This window comes from Falco naumanni, chromosome 7, assembly GCF_017639655.2.
Source record: "Falco naumanni isolate bFalNau1 chromosome 7, bFalNau1.pat, whole genome shotgun sequence".
In the NCBI taxonomy this organism is placed as follows: domain Eukaryota; kingdom Metazoa; phylum Chordata; class Aves; order Falconiformes; family Falconidae; genus Falco; species Falco naumanni.
In genome coordinates this window covers 27465061-27477987 of record NC_054060.1, presented here as the reverse complement: position 1 = coordinate 27477987, position 12927 = coordinate 27465061, and the positions used below count along the sequence as shown (strand labels likewise).

General features: G+C 43.4%; 1 protein-coding gene across 9 annotated transcripts in view; it reads left to right on the top strand.

Moving 5' to 3' along the window:
- Nucleotides 1-12927, top strand: part of NIN (ninein) — a 65021-nt gene that overhangs the window by 31831 nt on the left and 20263 nt on the right. For 8 of the 9 annotated variants that reach the window (XR_005828878.1, XM_040600670.1, XM_040600669.1 and 5 more), the window contains exons 10-19: nt 834-974; nt 1138-1312; nt 2287-2397; nt 3202-3291; nt 4667-4820; nt 5132-5253; nt 6841-7367; nt 8121-10190; nt 11411-11536; nt 12299-12368. Coding sequence is in view for 8 of the 9 variants with exons in the window: in XM_040600670.1 (XP_040456604.1) it covers nt 834-974; nt 1138-1312; nt 2287-2397; nt 3202-3291; nt 4667-4820; nt 5132-5253; nt 6841-7367; nt 8121-10190; nt 11411-11536; nt 12299-12368 (3586 nt within the window). In the remaining variant the exon portion in view is untranslated. The remainder of the gene's footprint in view (nt 1-833; nt 975-1137; nt 1313-2286; nt 2398-3201; nt 3292-4666; nt 4821-5131; nt 5254-6840; nt 7368-8120; nt 10191-11410; nt 11537-12298; nt 12369-12927) is intronic. The other variant, XM_040600675.1, reaches the window with a different exon arrangement.

The window sequence follows — 12927 nt, the reverse complement described above, 5'->3', positions numbered from 1 at the left end:
GGGAAACATCTCCCTGTATGTATATTTATTAATTTGTAAATTATACACAGGTCCTCCTGAAGCTCAAATATTTCTTCCTATACACCAATGGATCATCTTGTCCACCCCATTTTGGAGACTGCTGCTCTAAGCATTGCATCCTCCATTTTGCATCAGTTCTTGTTGTGTGACTGTTGCATCCATCCGCCACATGCACAAGCTCCAGTTGTTGTTGGTGTTTGGTTTGTACTGTAAATCTTTGAATAGTTAGTTATCAGCTTATGCATCCACCTCCATGCGACATCATAGATGATTTTGCTGGTCTTTAAGACTGCACGTGTCCTGTTACTTGTTGGTTTACCGCTTCTGCTTGTAAGCTGCCTGCTTTGCTTGTATGAAACCTCACAAGATGAGGCTTCCCACTGTTTGTTTGCATCTACATGTCTACATAACTTTTTTACAGTCACCCAGTGGAGAGATGTGTTGTCAGGTTCCCGTCAAGAAAGCTGCTCGGTGTAGCAGGTCTTAGAAACTTGTGATCAAAAGCGAACTGGATGTAGTGTAAGGGTGAAATCATAAAAGTAATAAAATGATGACAACAAGTAAATGGGACAGAAAGTGGCCTGCCAGAATGGTGTAGCGCTGCAGTTTGGGGGTGCTAGACCACAGCTGAGGAGTTCCAGGTGTTGAGGTCTTGGGGCCTATGGCGATATCAAGACATGTCCAGAGCTATGTGTGTGAATTTGCATCCAGTGACTAAAGGCAGTTGATAAGACCCTTGGAGAGCTTTCCGTGCTTTTTCTCTGGGGGAGCTGGGAGGGTAAGCTAATCCAGGACAGCTGTGTTTACCCTAGGGAGAGGGTTGACCAAGTGGCCAGAGAGAAAGAGAAGCTGCGATCAGACTTGGAAAAAGCCGAAAAGCTGAAATCCCTGATGGCTTCCGAAGTAGATGACCACCACGCCGCAATTGAGCGCCGGAACGAGTACAACCTCAGGTACAGCATCCTGGGTCCCCCCTCTCCTCCTCATCAGCATTGCATGGACTCAGTGACAGAGGCGGTGGCTTCGTGCCTGCTGACCACCACCAGGCTTCACTGACAGCGGTATTTGCCGCCTGCTTCTTTTTACGAGCTCTTCTACCTCTTGATACCTCTGTAGGAAGCTGGATGAGGAGTACAAGGAACGAATTGCAGCTCTAAAGAATGAGCTCCGGAGAGAGCGGGAGCAAATCCTGCAGCAGGCTAATAAACAGCGGCTGGAGCTGGAGCAGGAGATAGAAAAGCTGAAAACTGACGACAGCTACCTCCGGGACCGCCTGGCCCTTTCCCTGAAGGTAACGGGGACCAAATGCAGCCGGCCTTTGCCGCTAAAAGGGAAGGGTGCCTTGAAGTTGGGAGTGACACTTGCAACTTAGTCCTTGCTGACAGGCTGTGTTACAGTGCATGTTGAGCTAGCTGAAAATAATGTCAGCAGCAAGATAGAGACGTGTCAGTGAGAATTGTTTTTTGGGTCACCTCAGTAGTTACTCCTGGAATTCATAAAGCTCCAGTTCAAATCTTTGCTGCCATCAAGTGCAGAGTGTGAATGTGTCTGGCTATTGGATGGGCTGTCTGCCTTGCTGGCTGTTTGGCTTTCCAGCCAGGAGATAATGAGTCTTGACAAAATTTAAAATACTGCTTTGAAAGCAACCAAACAAAAAAATCTCTGAAGCAAGCTTGCTGTTATGCTTTTTGATAATTTTATCTGCTGCTTAATGCAATGTTGTTGCTCACCCATGACCCCACAGATTCACATCCTTTTCCTAGATATTTTTTTTAGAAAACACTGAAGTCAACTCTTTTTATCTGACTGCTGTCTTGCCATATAATTATGTCTTGCTCAGTTTTTTAAAAAAATAATAAAATGGTAGTGGTGTTATCTTACAAATGACATCAGAAATATTGATAGGCAGAGGGAGTTACTATGCCCTTACAGATGCTCAAGCGAGCAGCTTTTGATGGGGGTGGCTGTCCTGTGCTCAGCAAGGAAATTATAAAATATTCTTCCTGAAGCAGCCATCTGAAAGGTGAGAGGAGCAGAGGAGTGCAGGGTTTGTGAGCTGGCTGTGGGTCCAGTGTTCACACTCACTGTTGCTGTGGCAAGAGGGGTTGTGTGTGCATGGGTTCACAATTCCTGCCTTTGGCTGAAGCCTGTAACAGTGTCCATACTCTGACTGACTGGGAGGTTATTCTTTTTCTAATGTTACCACATGCTAATGTTTTCATCCTCCAAATGCTGAGGTTGTTGCGGTGGGGTTGTTTTGTCCAGGAAAACAGCCGCCTGGAGAGTGAGCTATTGGAAACAGGAGAAAAACTGGCTGAGTATGAAAGTTTGGCAAGCAAACTGCAGAGAAACTTGGAAAACGTCCTGGCTGAGAAGGTAAATCCTCCTCTTCCCAGTATCCTTCCAGACTTAAATTGCTTTCAATTGCTTTTCCATTACTACATTCAAGCTGCCAATTAACTAATAGTTGGAGGCTCTTGGGGTCCCTCTCCAGATGTGACCAAGGCACAGCCTACCTTGTTGATGTGGACTGCCTGACTGACTTCAAGTTAAGGAAAATTAAAGATACCCCACCTTAGCTCTAGTTTTATGCTAATTAAGAGTAGGGAGCCTTTCAGTAAAGCAATAATCCTGCAGATTTGCAGGTTTGGTTGTTTTTTTTTCCCCCAGCACATAGTTTTGGATAGGCCCAACATCCAGGTCCTTCCTAGGGAAGATGATACATGAGATGTTAGGTGGTATCTCTGCTGAACTTGCGGGAGAAGAGGAGTGAACAGCTGATCATGGTTGTATAATTGCAATAAACTTATCGGAATATCAGCTTCTCCAAAGGCATTTCAGTGTGTGTGCATCTAGACAAAGGCTCATATACTAGGCTTCTCGCACAGCATCAGTTTTCCAGACTTCTTTAAACCTGGGATTATTTATCGAACAAAGATATGCCAAGTTAGAAAGCTGTGGTCTGAAATCAAAGTTAGCATGAGAGGTATGGTGAGATAATATTTAAGGTGGTTGCTCGCTGTCCCCTACCAGCAGGGAAGCAGAGCTTCTGTATTAAAAATAAAAAAATCCAGAGGGAAGAGGGCACAGGCTGCAGGACTGCTTGTGAATGGCACTGGGGCTGTGATGAGCAGGGCGGTTTGGTGGAAGAGTAACTGGATCCCGTTCATGCCGTTTCAGTTTGGTGACCTGGATCCCAGTAGTGCAGAGTTTTTCCTGCAGGAGGAGAGACTGGCACAGATGAGAAGCGAGTACGAGCGGCAATGCAGGGTAAGCGGAGCCCAGGGATGGAGACCTGGCACCCATCCACCCGTGTTCACCAAGAATGTCCTTTCTGCAAATGGCAGTGCAGAGCAGCAATATAATGCTGCTGGAGTTTTTTCCTGTACAATGGCTTTTTTACATGAATCCAAGCTCTTTGAGAGGGCAGATTCCATGCCACAGAGGCAACTGGCTGAGCTAAGAGGATGGGTTGCCCCGAGTGTGAGCTGGGATAGGGTCTATGGATCCTCCTTTGTTCCCCAGCTGTACATCAAGCTCTACTCCTGCGCAGTTGTGTACTAGTGTTTTTTTGATTTATGATACAAACTTTGTCCTAATTTCAGTTCAGAGTTGCAGGAACTTACCACAGAAATAAGACACATCCCTGTTTTGCTGGTTTGGAAAACAATAGTATCTTCTTAAAATAAAACTGAAAATGTAAAGCTTGTCTCCTCCTCCCCAAATCTTGTATGGCTGAAACACTTCTTCAAAGTGGGCCTGTAAGTCATGTATTTACATGTCTACTTTCTGCTGACTACAATAGTTACCAGCATTTGGCTCATCTGTTCTGCATGATCCTTTTCATTCAATAAAGAACTACCTTGGCAAAAGACTGCCTAATCTGAAACAGCATGGTTGCTCTTAGAAAGTTGCAGTTTAAAAGTGAAGATTGCCTAGAAGTATTTGTTGAATTGATACTTCTTGATAAGAAGACATTGCTGGAATATGCAACTGATCATCTTTTGAGTACTGACAGATACGAATCAGTATTCAAAGTTCACTTTCCGAACCTTTCAAATCTGCAGAACTGTGTGTTTACCCATTAAGGGATTCATTTTCCTCAATAAATGCTGTTCATTGAGCTGAGTGCATGGCATTTGGCACAAACACTCGGGATATTCTGCTGGCAAATGGGCAGAAGTACCAGATGGTAAATGCAGTAATGAGGGTGTCTCTTTCCTAATTTGATCTTTCACTTCTGATTTGATTTTTCAAGTAGATGATGTCTGAGGAGGTATTTCTCAACTGTTTGAAAATGTTCCTAAGCTGCTGTTTAAAAAAGGTCTTAGGAAAAAGGAGTGAAGTGAAAGTCCTGGACTGCAATATGCAGAGGCAGAATAGACACAGGATGTCAGTCCAAAGAAGGCTTTGCTCTGTTAATAAGGCACACATCTGTTACAGATGGAACACAGGTTGGAACCTGGAGAAGAGTGTTATTTACCTGATAGGGCGCTGACTAATGTGGTATGATGGCAGCATTATTGACAGGTCTTTTCCTACCATAATTCTCTCCTAAATGTCTCATCGTGGCAGTGTGGTGATGCACAGATGCTCAGCTGCTTTGGTTGCTTTTACTCAGGCTTATTTTTCTCCCCCCTCTCAGGAACTGCAAGACCAGATAGATGAGCTGCACTCTGAGCTGGAGGAGTACCGTGCCCAAGGCAAAGTGCTCCGGCCTTCGCTGAAAAACGCACTGTCGGAAGAGTTTGATATTGATATGAAAAGTCAAGGCAACAGTGGTATTGAGCCTGACCAAGGTAAAGCACATCTCCTGTATGACCAACTTCTGTGCTGTAGGTATTTATCGTAACATCTTAAGAGGTGATTATGTAAAAGCTTTACCAAACCTTCACAGTGAGGCTCAAACAGCACCTCTGTTTTGCTGTTTAACGTGAAGTGGAATATGGCTGCTGTACTGTATTCAAAGCTGAAACTAATGTTTGCAGTTCCCTGTCTGTGTGTGTGATGGGAATTTGAGAGCTGCAGGTATTAAACTGATGAATTTTTTCTGTTGAGATTGTATCTCTTTGGGCTTTGAGAATATGTATGTTATTACCATTTTTTAAAGGACTTGGTTCAGAAGACTGCAACCCATTAAATATGAGCATAGAGGCAGAAATGGCTATTGAACAAATGAAGGAGCAACATCACAGGGATCTACATCACCTCAAACAAGAGCTTGAAGACACAGTAAGCTATTCTAACTTAAATCTTCACAACTCTTCCAGCTTTTTCATACAGGTGTAGTGGTCTTGAAGGACTTTTAATTCCTGGTCAAATGATAAACTGTGAATCTGAGCCTCTACTTTCCCTGCTCCTTCTGCATCTTGCTGTGTGATGGAGAGGCACAGGAGAGGGCTGAATGAATGTTGCAGTAGATCAGCACACCAGCTAAGGAGACAGCAGTGAGCCTTTCCAAGGCAGTATTGCATTTCCAGTCTTGAAAGCCTGCTGCATCTGAATTAGCCACTTCATACCCACTGGCATGGGGTAATTGTGGCTTAGAAAGGCTGTTGGCAGGAGTCTGTGTTGCTAAATGCTAGGCTTGTGCAGCCTGGTGGTGTTGAAACACGATCTGTGCTGTGGGAGAATAGAAACTGCTGTTATGATACCTGTGCTACTGAAAATGGGCAGTCAGCTCCCTGTGTTCTGGGTGTCCATCTGCAAATTAATCTTGCCACACATGTGGAAATATAGAATGGTTTGGGCTAGACCTTTTAAAGCTCATCTAGTTCCAACCCCCCTGCCACAGGCAGGGACCCCTCCCACCAGCCCAGGTTGCTCCAAGCCCCGTCCAGCCTGGCCTTGAGCACTGCCAGGGATGGGGCACCCACAGCTGCTCTGGGCATAATCTCCATTGGCTCTACACAGAGACAGCCTGGGTCTGGATGGGCTTATGAGCCTGGGGCAGCTCGACTCCAGTGCCTGTCTATGGTGTTGTGCTCAAAGCTGTGCCAGCTCAGTCTAGCACAACACCTACCACCAGCCTATGCTAGCAGCCACGTCAAGGTCACAGTGTTTCCAAGCCAGAAAGATCTACCTTGCTGTGCAGGCGAGGTGCATTGGTGCAGAGATCGCCAGGCTTGTTCTGCAGGAGTCAGTTCAGGACCAGAAGTTGGGGGTCCCATCAGGCTGTATCTGTCAGACCAGTGCCCGCCTCCAGGTGAGAGGTAGTCATATAATTGTTATAGAACTATAATCTATTCATTTCACATATGGCATAATGCAGGTACACTGAAAGTGTATTGTGACAAAGCTGGGATGGGAGTGAGAAAAAGGGGACTAATAAAACATCATCCCAGAATCATTACTTTTCCTTCTAGGGTTTGTCTTGCATCACTTGTGGGGAAAAAAAATAAAAGAAACCCCCCCAAAAAAATCCTTACCCTTTTTAAAAGGAAAGGCCTCATCTGCATCTTAATTTGGGGAAGGTTTTGAAAAAGTAATCAGTGAAATAATAATAAAAAAAAATATTCCACTTTAAATTTGGAAAACTGCCAGGACTTAAGTTACTGGCTTCTCTTTTCACAAATTCACTTAACAGAAGGCAGTGAAATTCATGCTTTTCCACATAATAATCATCTTTATCCCAGCAAGAAACTAAACTGAGCACTTTATCATTCTTTTGCAGGGGAGATCAGTATAAGATGCTAATATATAATAAATAAAAATATTCTGTACAATATATGGAAATATATAATACAGAATTGTTGAGAAAACATCTCTGTGGAACAGTCCATAGAATGTTAACTAATCCAGTCTCTTTTCTTTTTGTAGGTGAGCCATTATGAAAAGCAGTTAGATGAGACAAAAATCCACTGTGAAAAGGAGCAAGAGGATATGAGGAGGAAGTACGCTGAGGAGATGCAAGTCATGCAAAAGCAAATAACTGGCCTTAAAAATCAAATTGCAGAACTGCAAGGAGAGGCAGCAGTGCTCAGAGAACAGCAAGAAAAGCTTGACTGTAAATACAATGATGAGAAAAACAAATTACAAACACGTTTTGATGAGGAAAAAGCCAATCTGCAAGAACTATTAAGGCAGGAGCACGAAGAAGATGTCAGAGCCAGACTGGACCAGGTAAATGAGAAGTTTAGTCAGGAACGGGAAGAACTGATTCAAAATAGTGTCTGGGTGGAAGAAAAGATGAGAGTTTTAGTGCAGACACTGCAGGAAGAGAAGGGAGAGCTGGAACGTGGCTTTCATGAGCAGCTGAAAAGGATGGCGGAGGTGCATGCTTTGGAGAAGGAAGAGCTCCAACAAGAGCTGCTGAGGAAACATGAGCAGGACCTGGAGGAGGAAAGGTGAGTGTCACCGTTGGCGGGGACAGTAGTGGCGCATGCTGACCTTGCTGGCTTGGCATGGTGACCAAGGTGAACCTAATGCAGAAATGGTTCCTGATGCCTAATTCAAGTGTACCAACTGTACAGTGCTGTTGCTTGTTCTATTCCAGGACACTGGGCTGCTGTCAAGGTTGGGATTTTCCTTCTGAGCTTTCTCAAGTAGATATTTATATTGATTTTTAGCTCACCCACAGGCAACAATAGTGTTAAAGCATAACCAGATATGATTAACTTGAGCTCTGTTCAGAATCCCTGTGCTTTACAAATCCCTGCTTTGTACTTTCAAAGCATCTGGGTTTTCAGAGTTTTTCTTTTCTGAAGAAGGACAGGGATGGCTGGTAGTTGCTTTTAGCGAAGATTGAGTGTCAAAAGAAACTAAAAACCAGCCTGGGGTGACAGGGAGAGATGGGGGTAAGAACATCTGCCCCCATAAATCTGATCACAAGAAGAGAAGGGCATACACTGTGCAAGAAACCTTTTCTGAGGACACTTCATGGTTACACTTTTCCAAGGTGATTAGATTTTTAATTTTAAAGTTTCAACAAATTGCCTCAAATCTAACTTTGGCTCTCAGAAACACCCGTCAAATAGTTCTTCATCTAAAACTCAGTGAAAAAGTAATTTTTTCAGCTTGTTTTATTCAGCCTAAAAAGCCATTTGAATATCTTTGAGTTAGCCCAGAGTTTAGTAATATCTTATGTTAACCATGTTTAGGAAAAAAATGGAAAGTGACTATAACAGAAGAGCATCTCGTGCAGAAACTCAGTTTTCTGTCGACACACAAACACTTGTGAATAAATATGAAGAAACGATCCAAAATCTGGAAGGATGTTACCAGCGAGAGTTGCATGAACTTGCTGAACAGCAAAGAGAGGAGAAATCTCAGTGGGAGTTTGAAAAGGATGAAATTGCTCAGGAGGTTGCTGAAGCCCATGAGCAACTGAAGGAAAGTCTGGCGAATGAAAAGGCCATTTCTTCTGCTCTGACCCAGGAGAAAGATCTCCTGGAGAAAAACTTCAAGGAAGAAGTGAACAAGCTTGTGTGTGAGAGAGAGCAGCTTCAGAAGGAGCTACAAGACCTGAGGAATGCTGCTGAGAAGCAAGAGAAAAAGCTGAATGATAAAATAACAAAACTCCAACATGACTATGCAAAAGAGCTGAAGAACAAAGAAGAGCATATATCTGTGGTGGAGGAAAATGGGAAGCTGGTTAGGCAAAAGCTGGAGAGACTTGACAGTGAATACAAGCAAGAGAAAGAAGACCTCAATTCCAAACTTCTTGCTTTGGAGAGTATAAACAAAGACATTTGTGTAAGAGCAGAAACAGAGAAGGCTGAGATGAGTTTGGAAATCTCAAATCTTCAAGGGAAAATACAGAAATTGCAGTGGGAGACCAATAGTTTTTCCGCGCTACAAAATCATTATAGGGTCCTGGAAAACGAGTATGCAAAAGCAAAGAGCAAAATTGCTTCTTTCTCTGGTATGGCACCCCTGGGAGATGATGCAGATGTCCTCTTAAATCTGCAGAAAGTGCACGAGCAAGCTGTGAAGGAAAATGTCAGAATGGCTGCTGAGATAGTCAGGCTGCAGCACAGGTTGCAAGCTGCAGAGCAGGAGCCTGTGCGACCTCCCAGTCCTGGCTGCTCTGACTCCGGCTCAGAACTCTCTCAGCTGGCAGATGAAATGGATCCCACTTTTGAAGGGTTGCCCAGCGACTGTAAAGATGCAGACAAGGGAACAGATTCACATGTCCTTCAGCTTTTGGAGGATGATACCACCGACCTGGAAGAAATGACTGACGTTGATTCAGATTTGGAGAAAGCATGCACTGAAGCCAGAGCAGGCGGCCATGCGCTCAAGGTGCAGGCATGTCAGATGCAAGGAATTAAAGCAGCACTGGAAGCTGACAGCAGTCAGGATTGTGACAAGAATAGAGAGCCGCTTGCCTGGGTGCCTCTGCTGCAAAAAAAGAGAGATCTCAAGAAAACTCTTGAGAGAGTTCCTAGACCAAAAATGCTACATAGTGACATTAACCAGCAGAAGGTTCATCTGCTAAATCACAGAATAGCTCCCAAAAACAAAGGGTTTGTTTCTGATGCTTTGAAGCTGCAGGTTGAGCTTGAGAAGGCTGAAGAACTGAGTGAAGCCTCTCTCCTGCTTGATCACGCTCATGGGGCAACAAATGGTGACCTGAAAAGCGTAATAGGTCAGCTTTGGAAAAGGGTCACAGAGTTAGAAGACAGATCGATGGCACAGGCTGAACTTCTATCACTACAAGAAGAAATTCAGGTAGAAAATGAGGATCTGAAATCTGAAATTATAAAGTTAGTTGAGAAAAATAAAGTGCTAGAAGACAACCTGCATAAGCTGAGAAGCATTCATTGCAAACTAGAAGAAAGTAAACTGGAAAGTACTAAGCTAAGAGAGGAAAACACACAGCTTATCAATAAAGTTAAGGAATTGGAAGATGTCCAAGAACAAGATGCACAAGGAAACGTAGATGCACACAGCGACAAGTTAAGGCTGCGATGCCAGTTTGGGAAGCTGGAAGAACATGCCGCTGCATTTACAGGTCAGCAGGACAAGCGTGCCCGAAGTGACAGCATGGTGAAAGAAATGTCGGCAGAAAAGTGGGAGCTGCAAGAGCCCAACAGAAAGCTGAAGGAGAAAGCTGCTGCTCTAGTTAACACAAACAACGTGCATTTCCACAAAGAGGAGAGGAATACAGTGACGCACGGCTTACAAAGCACGTGCACTGAGCTGCAGCAAAAAGTTGATCTTCTGAGGTAACGTACACTTGCAAAACTTTGTGGGAAATGTGCCAGCCCCACAGTAATCGAATGTGCCGCTTAGAAACTAACCTAGCATCCCACTCATCACTTCGTAGCCGCCTGCCTGCCTGCTGTATGGCTGCTGCATTAACCGCTGTAGTTTAACTTTGATTAGAAAACAGTGCCTTGGACTCTAACTACTAGCAAGCAGGCTGTTTAATCCTGGATAACGACGGCTGAAATAAATGTGTGTGACTTACTCCTCTCTGACCACGACCTAACATGAATGGTAAAACAGGAGCAACCTGCCAGCCGTTCTGTCTGTGGATGTAGTCGCCTTTGCAGTGTGTAGTTTATGGTACATCAGAAACCCCTGTATTTTTGTGTCCAAAGTACTGTGGTAACACTTCCAGAATGCTTTTAGCTTTTACTAATATCACTTTTTCACTCGGTTTGCTGTCTTCTAGTACTGAATGTTACTTGGAATGCTAAAAGCATTTCTATTTTTCTCAATATTTAAGTTAATACCAGAGAATTACAGTAACTTTTTTTTCCCATCAGGAGCACTTTAGGGTTAGGAATCCATCAGGTGTGTGATACGGTAAATACCACTATAACACAGAGAATATAATAGGTTTTACCTACTTGTTTTTAACTGCTGTATTTCAGCAAGGATTTTTTGGAGGTCATAAAGTGGCTGCAAGTGGCTTAATTATTGTTCAGCACCAGCTTCCTGCAGGAAATTGTTCTTTCAGGCATTACACCATGGCTAAGTTATTTTTCTACGGTCACCTCAGGACAGAAAAGGCACTTCCCAACACTGCTGTTCCCATGCTGCCTCTCCCAGCATATTGGACTCCAGAAACAGCTGGGGAAACAGCTTGCTTACCTAGGAACCTGCATATTGTGGTGTTAAGCTGTTTAAAGTTATGTTATTTGTAACTTAAGGACTGAAAGGTATAGTACAATACTAGTGTGAAACTTTTACTAGGGATCTTAGATTTTAACTAACTTAGCTGTACAAAAACATGCACAAAAAGCCCCTTTTTCAGCAATCTGGGGAGCACTTTTAGTAAATGAAATGTGAAATCCATATACCATTCACACATAAAATAAGTCAATCATAGCTTTGGTTTTTAGTATTACAGGTAGCTTAGGCTTTTAGTTATTTTTTTCCCTGTGGGCCTAGGTGATCTACAGAAACAGTTTTCACTTGTCTCATCTCTCTGCCACAGATGTGAAGCTGAGAAGCTCAGAGAAGAAAATGCCATTCTGAAAAATGAAGTGACTTTATTAAATGAGGAGGGTAGCGCTTCCAGCCTGAAACTGAGGGAGCTAAATGGATCCCGAGAAGAAATGCGGTAAGAATTCAACGGTGCATGTACCATGTGTATGCCTTCAGGCTCTCGCCATTGTGCACACCTGATGGTTATGTCCCTTCTCTCAAAGCTCCTTCATTTGTTAAATACTCTACAAACTTTGAAATGGGCTTATTTTGTGGTGCCACTGGAAATCCAGCTGGCTGATGGTCAATTCCTTGTCCTTTTAAGCTGCCCTAGCTTGACCTGCCCATTCCGAGAGCCAAAGCAGGGGTTTAACTGCAGGAGTTCAGATGACCCAGTAACACATACAAACACAGCACCTACTTATGAGATGACCTGATGCAATTATTCATGCTTCAGCAAAGGCAGAGCTTGTTGGGCTGGTGTAGCCTTAGAAAAGGCAGAAAGAGGTACAGCGTGACAGTATTTCAGTGATTTGCAAGTCTTTTGCAAGTAGGTAACCATCCACGATCCTGGGAGTATTCTTCCCTTCTAGAAAAAAACCTGTGTGGGGTACCTTGAGGAAGATGTGGCGCTTAGGGACATAATTTAGTGGTGGGCTTGGCAGTACTAAGTTAATGGCTGGACTTGATGATCTGAAGGGTCTTTTGCAACCTAAATGACTCTGATTCTATGATTCTATAAATTGAGCACTTGCCAAGCCTGTGCAAAGCAGTGATGCTAAGCAATATATAAATAGCCAGAATTACCATTTTTGGAGAAGTCAAAAATCAGCCCATTCTTGTAGGTGTTTGTATCAACAAGTGACTCTAATGTTAACAAGTTTTCATTTTTCCTTAGGCAAAAGATAGAGGCTGTGAGAAAGGAAAAAGTGGCTATACAGAAGATGGTTGACAACCTGAAAAAGCAGGTACATGGCCTGAGCCCATAACCTTCTCTGTAGAAATCATCACTGTATAAAAGCTGTTCCTTAGGTGGATGCAAACTGTATAAAAGCTGTTCCTTAGGTGGATGCAAAGGCAGTAGAAAATTACCATTATATACCTTTAAACGTTTTGACAACGGTTCTCATTAAGTCTTTGGGATTGACAGAAGGCTTGTTTGACATGCTTAGAAGACAGGATCTACAGCAATGCTACTGTAACTATCTGGTTTACAAACTCGAGAGCGCTTTCCATAGTCAACTTGGAAAGTTTATTTAATAGAAATATAAAGTTAAAATCTTTCTTTTGTACTCTTTGTGGGTAATGCTCTGCAGCTAGCCCATGGGAAATAGGGGTTATGTGACTCAGCCTCTACTTATTTTCCAGCTGGCTGGGTCTAGGAATTCTACCAGCTGTGACCCTTTGCTTGTATCCATGAGACTGCTACTTTTATTTTAAGGGTGGTTTGTTATGCTAGGCACAGTAGAAGGTTTAAGTAGCTCTTAGATTCATGTCCCTCTTAGAATTTTACCAAGCAATACTACT